Source organism: Camelina sativa, chromosome 9 (assembly GCF_030686135.1).
Source record: "Camelina sativa cultivar CO46 ecotype springtype chromosome 9, ASM3068613v1".
Lineage (NCBI taxonomy): Eukaryota > Viridiplantae > Streptophyta > Magnoliopsida > Brassicales > Brassicaceae > Camelina > Camelina sativa.
In genome coordinates, this window is record NC_141888.1 from 3,665,431 (window position 1) to 3,682,386 (window position 16,956).

General features: G+C 33.4%; 2 protein-coding genes, 1 long non-coding RNA gene and 1 pseudogene across 5 annotated transcripts; 3 read left to right on the top strand and 1 right to left on the bottom strand.

Annotated features, from left to right (window-relative positions):
• The first annotated feature begins 5,852 nt into the window (after positions 1–5,852).
• LOC104714963 (allene oxide cyclase 2, chloroplastic-like) lies at positions 5,853–6,936 on the top strand. The gene is made up of 2 exons (XM_010432424.3): positions 5,853–6,146; positions 6,246–6,936. Exons 1-2 carry the CDS (start codon positions 5,930–5,932, stop codon positions 6,917–6,919), a joined length of 891 nt encoding a protein of 296 aa, XP_010430726.1. The 5' UTR covers positions 5,853–5,929; the 3' UTR covers positions 6,920–6,936.
• A 543-nt stretch (positions 6,937–7,479) lies between these two features.
• On the bottom strand, positions 7,480–8,238 carry LOC147937681 (uncharacterized). The gene is made up of 3 exons (XM_087465215.1): positions 8,233–8,238; positions 7,990–8,124; positions 7,480–7,899 (listed from the first exon to the last, which is right to left on the bottom strand). Exons 1-3 carry the CDS (start codon positions 8,236–8,238, stop codon positions 7,480–7,482), a joined length of 561 nt encoding a protein of 186 aa, XP_087321341.1.
• A 1,818-nt stretch (positions 8,239–10,056) lies between these two features.
• LOC104710346 (uncharacterized) lies at positions 10,057–12,701 on the top strand. 2 transcript variants are annotated; one of them, XR_015567200.1, is made up of 6 exons: positions 10,057–10,195; positions 10,348–10,395; positions 10,724–10,808; positions 11,005–11,150; positions 11,692–12,081; positions 12,378–12,701. It is a non-coding gene; the product is annotated as an uncharacterized LOC104710346 (long non-coding RNA). The 2 variants fall into 2 exon arrangements; XR_015567199.1 differs by lacking the exons at positions 10,057–10,195; positions 10,348–10,395 and having other exon boundaries at positions 10,494–10,808.
• A 1,661-nt stretch (positions 12,702–14,362) lies between these two features.
• On the top strand, positions 14,363–15,986 carry LOC104710347 (allene oxide cyclase 2, chloroplastic-like; annotated as a pseudogene). The gene is made up of 2 exons (XR_015565909.1): positions 14,363–14,663; positions 15,270–15,986. The product of XR_015565909.1 is annotated as an allene oxide cyclase 2, chloroplastic-like (transcript).
• The last annotated feature ends 970 nt before the right edge of the window (positions 15,987–16,956 follow it).

Here is a 16,956-nt window from a genome sequence, read left to right on the forward strand (position 1 = left end):
TTCAACTCCAATGGACTACTCTAAATATGATAGTTGCAAAGACAAAAGGCTCGTGGAATTAATATTGTGGAGATTTGTGCATTGTTCATAAACTTACCGTAACTGATGAAAATTATAACGAGAGGACCGTCGGTTTAAAAAGTTTATAAGATGGATGAGGATTTGGCAAAATGGGCTGAGGTTAGTTTCTTGGGAGACAACACACTCATTGTGGCACTTATTGCATTGAATAAAAACTAATTGTGGGCCAAATATATAACTTAGAAGTAATATTTAATTGTGGACCAAAAATCTAGTTAGAATAACGAATTTAAAGCTTCACAACTCACAAGCCACATGTTTTTCATTTCTCATTTTGTAGTTTAGGAACCGGCCAAGAAGTGTACTCCACTTAGAACCTTAAATAGTTTTTAAAAATATAAAAAGGAATTTTATTTCTTAAATTATATATATGAATAATTTTAGTTAGAGAAAAAATTATATTTGTATTAACCATCATACGCTTATTTATATTTATATATTTTTAATATATTATAACAATTATTATAATAATCTAAAGGTAAATTATATCCCAAAAACACTTTTGTCAAATATTTATCATTACAAATATTATTATTGTCAAATTTCAAAAACATTTCACAATTTATTCATAAAATATTTTACAGGCAAACAATTCATCAAAGAAACATCTCATTAGTAACCACGTACAATTTTACTCTATGTTTTACCATTAAAAATATGTCCTTACACCCAAAATTATTTTATTGTTAAAGTAAGTTCTTTATCACCGCTTACAAAATATCTTATGAACAAATTAAACATATTTTATGTTGCTTTACTTTTATTCTGACATAATTATAGTTCTTATAATTACTAAAATTATTTTGTGACATAATTTCTTTAACCATGAATTTGTTTTACTCCCAAGATATTTTGGATGAACAACTGGCGAAAATTATCTACTCGATTAAAATGATTTTATGACCAACCCAATAAAACTTGAGAAATTTAAAGAAACTTAATATAACATAATGAAAACAAAAATTTGAAAATTATAATCATGATGGTATATATAAGTTTTAGATAATTCAGATATACAAAATAGAATCTTTACAAAACTCAAACATGACATATGTCATAATCACGTTAAGCATCGACGACATATTTACTCCTCAGAAGTATCGCACTGTACCAAAACTACTTAAAACTATTACCTCATATATTCTCGAATCATAAATTCTCAACTTATTTCTACCTAGAACAAAAGTTCTCATATATTTCTCCATATATCTGGGTTTAAACGGTTTACGAACCAATTCCGATAGAAAACCACATAAATTTTGTTTAAAACCAATTTTTAATCGGTTTACCGTTCCAACTTCCCAAATTTGAAAATCGCTTCTCAATTACTCGATCAAGCAGTTCTGGTTTCAGTACGAGAATCATCAACATTATTCAGAAGAGAAAACTCTAGATTTTGACCAGCAACATCAACCACCGACTAATTTTCCAAACTAATAATGCTACTAACTGTAGAATCACTTTTGGAACCTCCATCAATGTCACCATCCTCAATTAAATTAGCGGACTTTATATACTTGTATTCTATTTTATTACATCTGATAGCTTCCATTGAAGAACCTGCACAAATGAAAGACCCACACAATAGATCAGCAAAATTATATAGAAAAAAAAATCAAAGCTCAAAGTTTTTGATATAAATATGTAAATTTAGGTAGATATAACGTTATTTTCTTAATTAGCTGTCTTATTACGTTTCAAAAATAATAATTCTTTTGATATAACTTATATTCACTATGTATTGATCAATAATAATATACATACTTAATAATTTTTTTTGTTTATACGTCTCAAAATCTAATTGAGAAAACACGTATAATAATTAGCGTACAAAAGGAAAATAGATTAGTTTTTTTTATTTTCCTTTTTGATTTAAGAATTTTTTTTTTTAGATATAGACTTGTAAATTTTATGTAGATTTAATGTTATTTCCTGATTATCTGTTTTGAAAAATAATACTCCATCCGTTTCAAAATATATGATGTTTTAACTAAATCACGCATATTAAGCAGTTTTTACTTTTAACAAGTTCAACCAATAAAACACAATACTACATAATATAAAATACTAAACTAATCTAAAACTTGCATGAAAATTTGAAAACATCATATATTATGAAACAAAAAACTTCTCTAAAACATATTATATTTTGAAACGGAGTGAGTAATTTTTTGACACGTGTCAACATGTCATGATCCTGTTAATAACTAACTTTGAAAACCCAATTTTATATTATAAGATACCATTATCATATGAATTAAAGAGAAGTTGATATAATATATACCCAGAATGTAATGATTACTTGCCATTGACCCAGAATCTCATATGGATGGATGTAAGTAAGACTGGAAAAAAAACAAAGGTCAATAAAAGGCTAAATTGTTTGTAGCTGAAGACCAAACCTGTGGTTTTTCCTTCGATAAATCTATGGGGCTCAGTGTTATAGTTGGTTTGGTTTGGATGTGGTTTTTGCTTTTTATTTATTTTTGAACAAAGATGAAGAGAAACCAATATGATGGGTTATAGACAGGGCCGGTCCTAAGATTGCATAGGCCTAAAGCATTTATTATACAGGGTATTTTATAAAATATGTTAACTGTAAGTATATGATACAAACAATAAAAATATACAAAAACTGCCGTTAGCAGATATCGAATCTGTGACCTTGGGTATGTTTTTGTACAACAGAACCAACTTAGCTAGGAACTTGTTTCGTTACTTAACCCAAATTATTTTGTATATATTGTGTGGCCTAAAGCAGATGCTTTGGCTGCTTTAGAGGTGGGCCGGGCCTGATTATAGACACATGGCGGTTGTATCGGTGACCTGTGACACTTCCTCAAAGCAAATTTAGAATGGTAGTCTACTTTATTATTATCGTACAAATACAATATAAAAAACTGAATTTTGTTTATATTTTCTTTATTAACAAGCCCATATTTTATTAATAAAACAAAAATTTATCATTTACGTTAGTTTGAATTTTTTTTTTATCAAATGCCTTAACTAACAAAAAATATTTTTTTTCTTAAATAATATTTTTAAAAATAATTTAATATTATTACCCACAGATGAGGATCACAAAACTTAAGGATATAAGTTTTCTCATAAACAACATGTTCCAAAACATGACCGAGTAGAATCCAAAAACTAAACGGCATTATGGATGTCAATTTACTGAAAAGTTCCAATTTTAATATATATGAATTTGTCTTTATGGAGGATATTTCCTTTATATCAAATTCGGGGTCATTAGAACATAACTATCGCTAGTTTTTATATTTGGGTTTCTCAAATCAAATGTGAACATAACTTTAAACTAAAATATAAATTATAATAATATATATTTAATAAGTAATTTAATAGACCAATCATAAGATAACATCTATGAGAATGGTTTTTCATGTTTTGGTTGACGGTCTCTTAAAACTCTTAAATGGAAAACATCTCTTTTCCTCTCTTTTTTTTTTCTCTTTTATTATATATTTAAATGGTAAAGAGATACGTGAGAGACCACCGTTTGGAGATAACTTTAGTAATTGCGTATACAACATTCTAATCTTAACAAGGGATTAATAATTCGTATTCATAATTTATAATTGATTGAGATTGCCAGGGGGAGTCCAAAATATACACAATTAATTATCTAAATTGTACGGGAGGATATAAACTTCGTTGATGATTTTACGAGCGGATATAAATAATGTTGATGATTTAATAGCTGGGTATAATAAGATATCTGACAGTAGGTGAAGAAGCGTCAACAAGTGGAAGCTTCCAGTTGCATGCATGCAACAATGACTCGAGCTGACCCTTCATATAACTTTTGCATTTTTCTTTCTGTAACCGATGCTTTTGAAACCAGAGAAATAAGTGTGGAAGGATCAGAGAAATAAATGTGGAAGAAGTTTCGACAAGTGGAAGCTTCAAGGTTGCATGCATGCAACAAATATAACACCTATCATATAACTTTTTCAGGTTTTCTCTATGTAACCTATCATATAACACCTATCATAAAACCTTTCAGGTTCCAGCTTCAGCCTTGGTTTTGTCGACCCACTTGAATTCGTAGCCTCAAAAAACTTCATTGCCTCCTGGCTATAACAATTAGAACGTATTGTTAAGTTTTATTATAAAGTTACGGTTGTTATTTGGTATCATAATCGATATTAATATCTATAACTATTTTTAAATATAGTCAACAAAATTTTATTTATCTATAATCAACAACAACAAATTTTGTTTTATCTATGAAAAAAAAGAGAGTAAAATTCAAGTTATTATTCTATCAAATATGTCAAGAGTGTACGGATAATTTACAAACTCATACCCTTAAAACAGCCAATTCATTATCACGAATCCGCTTAAAACAAGGTTTCCGCAAAGAATTCTAATTCTCAATTTTTTAGGATTTTTAAAAAATACTTTAATTCTTTCCTAATTTCATATCCGTAATTAGTTTTTGGTACATTTGAAGTTTCCGCTGAAACTTATCTACAACACACACTCGAGAATACAATTTAAACTCCATGATCTTTAACCGTCTACCACGGTTTGATACATGCATAACATATTATAACCCCTACATGTGAAACCAGAATAGTTTTTAGGATATCACCAACCCATATCTCCATTTTCTTTCTTCAAAATGGAGTAACTCTATTTTGGAGTTGGATTTTACTACCGCCTCGGGTTTATAGATTAAGGAGATAAATAATGTAAGATAAAGAGACACAAAAAAAAATAATGCAAGATAAAGAGGTACAAAAAAAGAAATAATGCAAGATAAAAGGGCACAAAAATAAAATAATACAAGATAAATGAGTAAAAACAAAATTTATAATATAAAAATAGTTCATTAAAATATGTTTTAACGATTTATTTTTACGAGTCAATAACCAAAAAGACTTTTTATCTTCCATAATTATCTTGACTGACTCTAAACAAAAATAAATTTTTATAATCTTATCAAGTATTTATATATTATCAAAATAAAATTCATATTTTTTTAACATATAACAGAGGTCTCTTGTTATTTGGGATCCTATTCACCTTTTTGGTTGGACTTCTATTGAATCGAAAAATAGGTTCAAACAAAAAATTTTGGTCTTTTATTCAAAAAAAAAAAATTGCCCGAGAACCCCTAAAAACCTTGAGCCCGCACTGAATTATAACCGATGCTTTCACACCACAAATATAACTAATTTCGTAGTGTATTTTACCCAAAATATCCACGTTTTGTTTATGTAATAACTAACAAGAAAAACGTAATATTATTGTTTATGTAAGGGAAAAATGACTAATTTCATATATCTAATTATTTTTTCCTTGGTAATATTATAGTTTATAGTATAAAATCTATACTGTTTTCTGCATTTTGATTCTTTATACAATAATTAAGAAGATGAAGAGGAAGAATATAAACCCTAATATTTGTTGTTTACATTTTTTTTTGAATTACTAAGAGGTTCTGGGCCTAGGCCCGTACATCCTCTCGGGCCAGGGACCAGAGCATTTTATATGGTCCCCTCTCAAGCGCCGTCTCTTGAACCAGCGACCTCTAGACTTTGCCAGAGAGTTTTTACCAATTGAGCTATCGACGCTTGGTTTGTTTACATTTTAAGACAGGGTTCTGAATTTAAAATAAAAATTCTGATGATAATACATTCATTACCCACGCTAGGACCCATTTACGCACGTGCTATTTCATCATTCAATCCAATGTCTTATCTATAAATAAACAGACATTTAGTAGATTTAAAATCACTCATCTCATAAACCAAAGTCCAGTCTATTTCATAACATCTTCCAAAGAAAAACCAAAGTGTTAAACAGTCTTCTTAGATCAATGGTTTCCTCTGTTATGTCTCTCCAATCCATCTCTTTGACAACTCTCAACAATCTGTCATGCAATAACCAGTCTCATCTAAGCTCTCTTGGTTTCTCTAAATCCTCCCAGAATCTTGGAATCTCATCCAACGGTCTAAGTTTCTCCTCTCGATCAAGTTTCACTCCCAAGAAGAACCTCACTCCTACCCGAGCTCTCTCCCAAGACTCTAGACCAAGTAAGTTGTCTAAACATGATCTCATCTCTCATTAATTACTAAAGTACCCAGTTTACGTATTAACTTCTTCTTTATTCATCCTCCTTGTGATAATTTCAGGTAAAGTTCAAGAACTAAGCGTGTACGAGCTCAACGAACTAGATAGACACAGCCCTAAAATTCTCAAAAACGCCTTCAGCTTAACGTTCGGTCTCGGCGATCTTGTCCCATTTACAAACAAACTCTACACCGGCGACCTTAAGAAGCGTGTGGGAATCACCGCCGGTCTCTGCGTCGTGATCGAACACGTTCCCGAGAAGAACGGTGAAAGATTCGAAGCTATCTACAGCTTCTACTTCGGAGACTATGGCCACTTAGCCGTACAAGGACCGTACTTGACTTACGAAGACTCGTTCTTGGCCATCAAGGGTGGCTCTGGAATCTTTGAAGGTGCGTACGGACAAGTTAAACTTCAACAACTTGTGTACCCGACGAAACTGTTCTATACTTTTTACCTTAAAGGGTTGGGTAAAAATTTGCCTGAGGAGCTTACCGGAACGCCAGTTCCTCCCTCTAAGGATGTGAAACCGGCGGTGGAAGCTAAGGCGTTGGAGCCCAGCGGAGTTATAAGCAAATATAGACTTTTGTTTCTAATGTCTATGTATAATGGTATTCTCTTTATAAAAGAGAAATTACAGTCTATATTCTGCGTAGTCACTTTCATTTTCTTTGGTCAAAAGCATTACGTTAATTATTATTTGAAAAGACTCAGAAACAAAGTTCGACATCTTTGATGATGAGATTCAGGGAATAAGTTGAATGTAACATATATCTATGTAATTTTGGGCGCTATAAGTTGCATGTAACAATACATAGTAGAAAAGTGCGAGTAAACTCACACATGTAAACCGGGTGATAAATCAAATCGGGTTAAAAATGTTTTCAACAAGTTTCAAAATTAAATTGAGAAATGACGGATTATAATTCTTATCTTATATAATGCGCCTCGTGGAGGTTATCAAGTTATTCTTAAAAAGGATTAGACCATTCGTATTTTATATTATTATTATTTTTTTTTCAATAAAAGATTAGTTCAGAAAAGCCTATAGGATGGAAAACTGTTTGCAAACAAGATATTATGCGGAGAAGTACGCGCTTGATGTGCTATAAAGAAGCCGCATTTACATTTGCATTTATAGAAACAAAAGATAAAGAAAAAGAAGAAAATTTCTCCCTGTCACTTTTGATGTCGTCGAGGTATGTCAAAAATGTCGGCCAGTCATGAGGAGAAAACACCATCTTCACCAAGTCTGAACAGTCCGTGTAGCAAGTCACGTCACAAAACCATGCCCGATCATACAGCGCATAGCCCACAGGAAAGCTTCGACTTCGACATGCAAGGGAGAAAGATTCCGTCAAAAATTCTTAGCCCCCATGGTTGGCGTCGGATCCTAGAGCTGGGTACAATCCATCCCGCGCCTGCAAATGAGTCACCCGCCTTCCAAGAGGCATCAATAAAAAAACGGTAGCCTGAATAACTAGCAGAAAGAGAACTTGCAGATGTCCTCAGCCTTGGGTTAGAGTCGGGTTGATTGGTATTGAGATCCTCATCCGCACCCTCTTCCTGGGCCTGCTGCCAAGTTGTCGCCTCGCCTTCCGCCACCCGAATAATCTCCTCAGGCCGCTCAACTTCATTCTCGAAAACTCTTGCGTTCCTTGCTTTCCATATATACCACAAGATCCAAGGAAAAGCCGAAACATAAGAACCCGAATTCTTAGGACCCAAAAAATAATCCAAATTTGCATACACTGACCCCATCAGAAAGGAATTTGGTCCCACCGGTACCTGAGATAAAGCTCAAACCTGACGAGCCGATGGACAATGAAAAAGAGCATGATTTACTGTTTCCTCATCTGCACCACACTGTGCACATCCCAAATCACAAGGCAGACCACACTTGTGCAGGTTTGCCGAAACCGAATGGCATCCTGACAATACCTGCCACATAAAATGTTGTAATTTTAGTGGACACTGAACCTTCCAAACGCTAGATAGGAGATGAGTAATTTCCGGCCCGGAACCACGAGGCTGAAAAGTCCTTGATACCTCCATACGTGTTGTATGGTAGCCTGACTTATACTTTCAATTCTTCGTAAAATGCCAACCGAGAGAGTCCGTTGTCCGACAACTCCCTAAAGGTATAACCCCTATTAACTCAACATCCAAAGGATCAAAATACTCATTGAGCAAATCCATCCGCCATGAATTGGTTCCACGATCAATTAAGTGAGAAATTTGAAGGTCAGGGTCCTGTAGCGGGTCCATACTTATAGCTGGTCTCGGGAATTGAGCCGGTATCTATGGATCAGTCCTTCTGTCCATAAAGAAATGGATTCCCCGGATCCAACTCGTTTAATAAGCCCTCTGTTAACCATAGAGTGAGCTGAAAAAATACTCCTCCACCCATACGAGAGAGAGTATGACCGAATCGGTGCCATTGGATTGGAATTCCTATAATACATACCTTTAAAAACTCTGGCAAAAAGAGAGTCTGGAGCCTCAATTAGCCGCCATAATTGTTTGGCCAACAGTGCCGAATTAAAATTGTCCACATTCCAAAACCCTAAACCGCCCAACTCTTTACTGCAACATAATCTCTCCCAGGCTAACCAATGCATACCCCCGACCGATCACTGGAATGCCGTCAAAAGTTTGCCACTGCACTGGTAAGTTTGGATGTGATTGTTTTGGTAACCGAAAACAGGACATCACAAACGTCGGGACCGCAGTTGCTACTGACTTAATCATCACCTCTTTTCCCCCTTTCGATAGTAGTTTTGCTGACCAACCATTTGTCCGACCCTGCAGCCTATCCCGAACATATGAAAACATATTTGTCTTAGACCCGTCCAAACTCTCAGGTAAACCTAGATATGACCCCATCCCGCCCAAATTTGTTATCCCAAGAACCTCTTGGAGTTCTATTTTTTTATCTACATCAACCGTATGACCAAACTGAAAAGTGGATTTGTCAAAATTAATTTGCTGTCCCGAGGCAGCCTCATACTATCGTAATATATCCAAAATAACCACACATTGTTCCTTATCTGTCTTGCAGAAAAACAGATTATCATCCGCAAAAAACAAATGCGTGATTGGCGGAGATTTATCATCCACCGTATTTTGTATTACTAAATATGGTATTTGGAGAATAAGTTTTTAAGATATTTTGTGAGAGTATTTGTGAGAGATTGCATTAGTGTACCCCTATTCTTCAAAGAAGTACTTTTATGTTTATATGAAGATGAAGTCGATTTTAGCTAGACATGTTCTACTTTGTAGAGGGAGAATATGTTATTCTTCGGAGTTGTTGTATATTCTCTTGGATTCGATCTCATCATTTCCTTTTTCTTTGATAGGTTTGCGTTGAGCTCATCGAACTTACATCCTTGGGCCGAGTTCACAGACTTGGCAGTTTATTTTGGGTTTAAACTGAGTTAACTGGAGTGTGCTAAATCACTCTAGTAAAACATGTTGATATAGATACGTGTGATTATTACGGAAAAATTAGTAGCAAACTATAACTACAGAAAGTTACAAATTAGTGACAAAGTATTAGTTAATTTAATTTGTAGCTAATATGTCACTAAACGTAGGTATATAATGACGGATAGTAACAAAAAAAAAGTGTAGCAATATTGCTTCAAAATTTGTGACACAAAGTATCGTAACTCTGGTACACACAACATAAGTCGTCACAAATTGTAGTTAATAATTACTAAAATTATGTAAAATTATGAAAATATAATTCAAACATTTTTGATACAAACTATTTGTAACTAAAGAAAGTTTTGATACAAAATATTTGTGGCTATATACAAATAAAAATATGAAACACTTAACCAAAAAAATAAAATAAAAAAATACTTAGCCAAAAAAAACTTCTTTGGGTCTCCCCTCCTGCCATTCACTCTCTCTATATATGATACATCTTCTTCCTCGCCGTGATAATATAACAAAGTCCTCGCCGTGTTGTTGTCGTCTTTGGCCTTCTGATTCCAATTCCAAGGTATATTTGAGGTTTAGGTTGAATTTTTATTTCTGGGTTTGTATCGATTTAGGGTTCTTCCATGTGACCCCTTTTCGATTACTTTTCTCTTGTATCGATTTAGGGTTTTTCTTCGGTATATAATCTTTTTCTTCCTCTTCTTCTTCTTCTAGGCCTTCACTGGACCCCAAAATCTGTGACAGGAATAATAGCTTGGTTTGGTAATCTTTTGGTTATTATCTGGTTTAGTATGTATTTTGGTTTGTTTATCCGGTTTAGCAAACACATTATATGTAATCCTATCTCATTAGTGAGAATCAATCAACCAAATAACAATTATCTCTTCTTCTCTCTCACTCTATGTACGATTGTTCATCATCAATCATCATCATCATCAAATCTTAGTTCTCTGAGTTGGTTCTTCTTCCTTTGTAACCTTCTCTTAGCCTTTGATTTGCCTTTTCCTTGAGTTCTCGGTGAACTCTGGATTAGGGATTCAATTTACTGTTACAAAATCAAACAAAGCAAACCCTAGATGATCAATTGCAGAGGGAGACAATAGCTATTTCGTCGACGATTCTTTCCACCGGTGGTGGCTAAACTTTCACAGATCTCTTCATCTCTGTAACATTTTGTAGGTCTTCTCTCTCTTTTTCTTCGGTTTTGTGATCTATTCTACAACTCTGTCTCTGTATTTCTCAGCTCTATCTTGGAGCACTGCTTTGTTTCTGTGTTTTATTGGCTCATTTTGGGTGATTCGCTGTCTCTGATTATTTCTTTGGTTATATCTAATAACCCCTTTTCGATTTTCTCATGTTGAATTTCTCTAGTTCTGAGTCACCGGAGCAAGTCGACACAAGATTCTTGTCTCTCAACAAGAGTAGATGTCCTGTGTCACGTGCCAAAAGGGTGTTCTCTGACGCCATTTACGAGTCTAACAAATGGGTCGTCAATGCGGCAACGTCTCTGGTTTCAGGTAAGCCTCTTTCTCTCTTGCTCTGGTGAATTCTATTCGTGGGGGTTTTAATCTGATAGATGACTTAATTCTATGTTAGTTAGCATATCTTTGATTTGTTAGGCTTCTCGATTTCCTCTTTCTTTTATCTTGATCTCCAATCTTAGATTGAAATTGTTATCAACTATGTGTTTCTACTTTCTAATAGCTGATCATCTTAATTCATTGGATGTTGGAACAAAACATTCATAATTGGTCCTAGTTGCAAATGGTCTATCTGATTTTAACGAGAAGGAGGTAAATTAAACATTCATTATTGGTCCTTGTTAAACGATTCTTAAATTGGCAAGGAAGAAAATTTTGAAGGTCTGCTAAAGCTTTGTAGTTTAGTTGTGGCTTGTTTGTTTTTAGTGGCTAAAGTTAGAGAGATTTAAGTTCCATGGCTCTAAGACCTCCGAGTTAGTTACTTTCTCTTGCTCTATCTTATAATGTAGCTAACGTGTTTGCTGAAATGCCGAGTTATAATGGTGTTCTTTTTTTTTGTGTGTGTATGTGATTGAAGGTCGAGTTTTGTTATTAGAAGAAGTTTTGCAAAATGAGCTTCATGGACAAGGACCAATAATGTAGATAAGAAACGTCTCCTCTCATCTCAAAACGATGGCCGCCGATGTTGTCACTGCTTCTCCTCGTCGACCAATAGCCGCCTCTGCTAGTTCCGTTGGTTTCTATACTCTTGTTTCTCTGAACTTTTTTTTTTGACTATGTATGGTCAGATCTAAAAGAAGGAAACAGCAAGGATATGGGAGGAAAAGGATTCGTAGCTGCGAAGATGATGGCTGGTTACCATCTATTATTCATACTGATACTTGTTTTTCTCTTATTTAGATTATGTTCATGAGGTATAGAGCAAATAAGAGACAAATTAACTCTTCTGTGATTCACAACTTTTGGGGTAAGTATTCTTTCCCTTATACTCTTGTTAAACCTTTCCGGGTAAGTATTCTTTCGGGTTATATCCATTTGATTTTCAGAACCTCCTCATATAAGTAATTGGTTTTCAAGCTATGTATATGAATCACCGATGCTAGATACAAGTAATGGTTCTGAATTATCTGATTATGGAGGAAGTGTGAATGTATAAAGGATATGGAATTGTTGAATATATATCTAATATCTATGTACAAACTATATTCTGTTTCAGTTGGCTCATTTGTGACTGCTTGATGTGTTTCTTGTTTTCTTTTCCAGCTCTAGTTCTCCTACTCAATTCACCATCTGTAAGTAAACCTCTTTCAATCTTAGTTTCAGTATCATGAATCAATGTGTGTGTGTGTGGAAACTATGCAGTTTGTTGACGACTTTCAAAGGTATTAGAAGCACAGTGAGAAGCTGAAAAGAAAGACTTGACATTCATTATCACAGAGTGTATCAAAGGCTTTTAAGGATGCTAGTGTTATTCTTCCAAAACTTCAAGTTACAAAAATAAGTTATTTATTTTATGTAATGTAACTATGTATGTAAAATCGGTTTTGTGGAATGAATCTTCTCCATAATTTATATATTTTCACATAATTTGTTTTTGTTGCTAGATATAAAACATTTCAATAATTTTGATATAATAAAAGCTATCGTGAACATATGTTTGTCGTTTTTTGTAACAAGTTTATGACAAGTAATCATGTAGCTTCTTGTGAGTCTATTAGTCACCAAAATTTTGTAACTTTTTGTATATAGTTGCTACTAATGCTTTTGCCGCAAATTGTAACAAATGGTGGTAGATAAATGTAACATTTTGTAGCAAATAGCTACATTTACATTAGTTTCTAAATTGTAGTAAGTTGCGACAATTTGCTATGAAGAAAAAATTTGCTACGGCCAAATAATTACTAAATTTTTTTGTCACAATTATGTAGCAAACAAATTTTAGCTACGAAAAATACCACATAACTACAATTATTTCCGTAATAATGCAGAATATTTTTACTAGAGGGTTTAAGTATATGGTAATATATACTACCATATACTTAAACCATCTAGATAGACTCATTCAAAGACCTTAAATTAAATAATAAATAAATTAAATATCAAAATAGACTCATTTTTGGTGGTGTTAAAAAAAAGGATTTTATGTGATTCATTTTTATTGACTTATTTGAAGATGGACATTATACATCATAAAAAATATTCCCCTAAAGGTCATTCTACATGCAAGGTTTTGCATTCTTGCATGGTTTGAAAAGAAAGATAAGATTTTTTGGTGGTGTTGAAAAAAAAAAGAAGATTATGAGCAAAACCAATTAAGTTCCATGAACATTCAAACTATTCCTCTATTTGGACAATGATATCTTATCTTGATGCATGTGAGCATCTTCCATGTCTGTGGTGGAATTGACCCTCTATGATGTCAGTTGGCAATATACTGCCACTATCTACTATCTAGTGTGCTTCCGAATGAAGCTCGTTGTAGTGCTCGATTAATAAATGTTTATGAAATTGCGATGAATTTGTGCTAGAGAAGATAGATAACAAGTATTCATCAACAACTTTAGACTAAGATTGTAGATTTTCATCTAAAATAGTTAAGAAAGACGAATTCATTCATATCAAGATTGATTAATTTTGGGAAAGAAAAATAACAGATTTAACTATCCATTATCGAATAAGATGTATTGGAAGCATAGTGTACAAATCAATACTTCATCACTCATCAATTATATAATTCTTGAGGTGGATTTTAATTTATACATCTTTATATTCTCGATGTACTGGTTTTTTTCTCTCGATATTATATGAATGGCTGAGTAGATGTTTGCTGGAAAAAAAAGGCTGAGTAGATGTTTATAAGCTCTATACCTTTCTCATTTTTCTATTTAAAAAAGAATATTTTTCACTGAAATTAATAATTTAATCTATTTAGAAAAATATAAATCTCCTAAATATTACTGGTTATATTATTTGCACGTTTTTTCATTGTTTTGTAGTCTGCGACTGCGGCCGGCCAACAGTATTCAACTTAAATCCAAGACCCAAATTATTAAGCTTAGATGACATTCCGACCATGGAAACCAAATTCAAATTCACTTAATCATCTTTCTAGTTTTAGAGACCCACTTTTGAATAAAATACACACGTGTTATTACTTCATCAATCATCACCATTCATCAATCATCACTATTAATCAATCACCCAATATAAATATACATGCTGATACATTCCATAGAACTCAACTCATTCACCACATAAAGTAAAGTCCCATTTCTTCATAACCAAACAAGTCAAAGATTCTTCTTTAGAATTCTTTCTTCTTCTTATCAATGGCTTCTTCTGCCATGTCTCTCCAATCTGTCTCTATGACAAATCTTAACAATCAATTTCATCGAAGCTCTCTTCTTAGTTTCTCTAAACCCTTTCAGAATCTTGGTATTTTATCTAATGGTCTAAATTTCTCCTCTCGATCAAGTTTCACTCCCAAGAAGAACCTCACTCCTCCTCGAGCTCTCTCCCAAAACGGGAATATCGAGAACTCCAGACCAAGTAAGTTCATTGAATTAAATGGTTCTCTCAAAATTATGTTATGTTGGCATATAATACAAGTTCCATATCTAAAGTTTGAAGGAATTATCATTAATATATAAAGGGTTAGGGTCAATCTATTAATTGCTAATTGGTTTTTAGTTAGAAGCCCAAGATAAACCTAAATTTAACATGGTATCAGAGTCCAATGTTAAAATTCTGGTGGAAATAGAAAAGTGGATACGGACATACCTCTTGTTAACCCGAGTAATGGGAGCCTAAGAAGGGGTTTATTGTCAGTCCAAGTGGGATCGGTTCAAGATGGAGTTAACATCTCGAGGAGAAGGGAAGATTGTTGGCATACAATCCAAGTCCCACATCTGAAATTTGAAAGAATTATCATTAATATGTAAAAGGTTAGGATCAATCTACTAATTGCCAATTAATTTTTAGTTAGAAGTCTAAAATAAGTCCAAATTTAACATGTTATACCCTAAAACCAAGATTACCCAATTTATAAGTTTGCAAACTTAATCACGTACGTAAGCACATGACACACACCATACCTCAAAATCAGGTATATAATTCTAACCTTGAGTTTGTTTGTTTGTTTGTTTTTTTTTTCAGGTAAAGTTCAAGAACTAAGCGTGTACGAACTCAACGAATTAGATTGACACAGCCCAAAAATTGTTAAAAACGCCATGGGCCTAATGTTCGGTCTCGGAGACCTCGTCCCATTCACAAACAAACTCTACACTGGCGATCTAAAGAAGCGAGTGGGGATCACAGCCGGTCTCTGCGTGGTGATCGAACACGTTCCCGAAAAGAAGGGTGAGAGATTCGAAGCCACGTACAGCTTTTACTTCGGAGACTACGGTCACTTGTCAGTACAAGGACAGTACTTGACTTACGAGGACTCGTTCTTGGCCATCACTGGTGGCACAGGAGTCTTCGAAGGTGCGTACGGACAGGTTAAGCTTCAACAGCTTGTGTACCCGACAAAACTGTTCTACACTTTTTACCTTAAAGGGTTGGCTAATGGTTTGCCGGAGGAGCTCACCGGAACGCCGGTTCTGCCGTCCAAAGAGGTGAAACCGGCGGCTGAAGCTAAGGCGCTGGAACCTAGCGGAGTTATAAGTAACTATACTAATTAATTCATGAACTTTTGTCCTATTACGTTTTCTCTTGTATTAATCGATTCATTGGGGGAATAATTTGTCTACTTGTTTTTATTCCCTTTTGTCGGCGCCAATAATATATCGTAACAAAATGTCTGGCAAAATTGACGGATGATATTGATTGATATATAAAGATGGGATGGCAAAGTTAATAATTTACATGTCACACTCCTCTTTTCACTAATAGCTGACGGTGATAATGAGTTCTCCATCAAACACTAATTTAAAGGATAAAAAAAATGTGTGGAAGAAGACCATGATGGTAAAGTTCACATGCATAATGATAATCATCTACTTTGGGTAATAATAACATGTGATACTAAGAAGAGGTGATTGGCGTAAAAAGGGATGAAGGGAAAGAGGTAGGAGGCTGAAGAATAAAAGGACAAAACCACTTTCAAGTGTTTTCAATTGACAACAACAGTTTTGAAGCATTTGTTAATCTTATGGTTAACAAATAAAATACGAAGCAAATAAACCAGGCCAAACAAATGAGGATTCTCTAACTAATTGGCACAAATTGTTTCATTCAAATTGTCATATCCTCTATATAATAAAACGGAAGTACACAACTTTTTTTGTAGACCATATAATTTTTATTAGTTGATTATAAAATAGACTATACATTATATATATGTTAGTTACGAAAAAAGTTATTGATTAATTGATTAATCCGTAGGCTATATGAATACACTTAAGAATATTCCAAAAAATCATCTCAAAGAGAATGTTCCAATGATTTATATAATTTTCAAAATAAAATCTTTAGTATTCCATGTATTGTTACAAAATATATACTGTTAGGTATAAAAATATACTGTTAGGCGTAAAAAGGAATAAAATCTTGACAATGTATCAAACTTAATCGTGATTTCCAAGATCTTATTGTACAGTTAAAAATAAAATCTTACCTAAGCACGAGTCATATTAAAACACTTTCACCAAACATGTTCAAAAATTAAAGTAAAAACAAACAACAAACATAACCATTCTCATACATATAATTACAAAATTAAAAATATAAAAGCCACAAAATAGGTGTTTTTTTCAAGCTATCATATTTAACATATGATTTTATTGCATAATGTTTAATCCAAATTTTTTTAAAACAACAATCATATAAATTATAATTTATA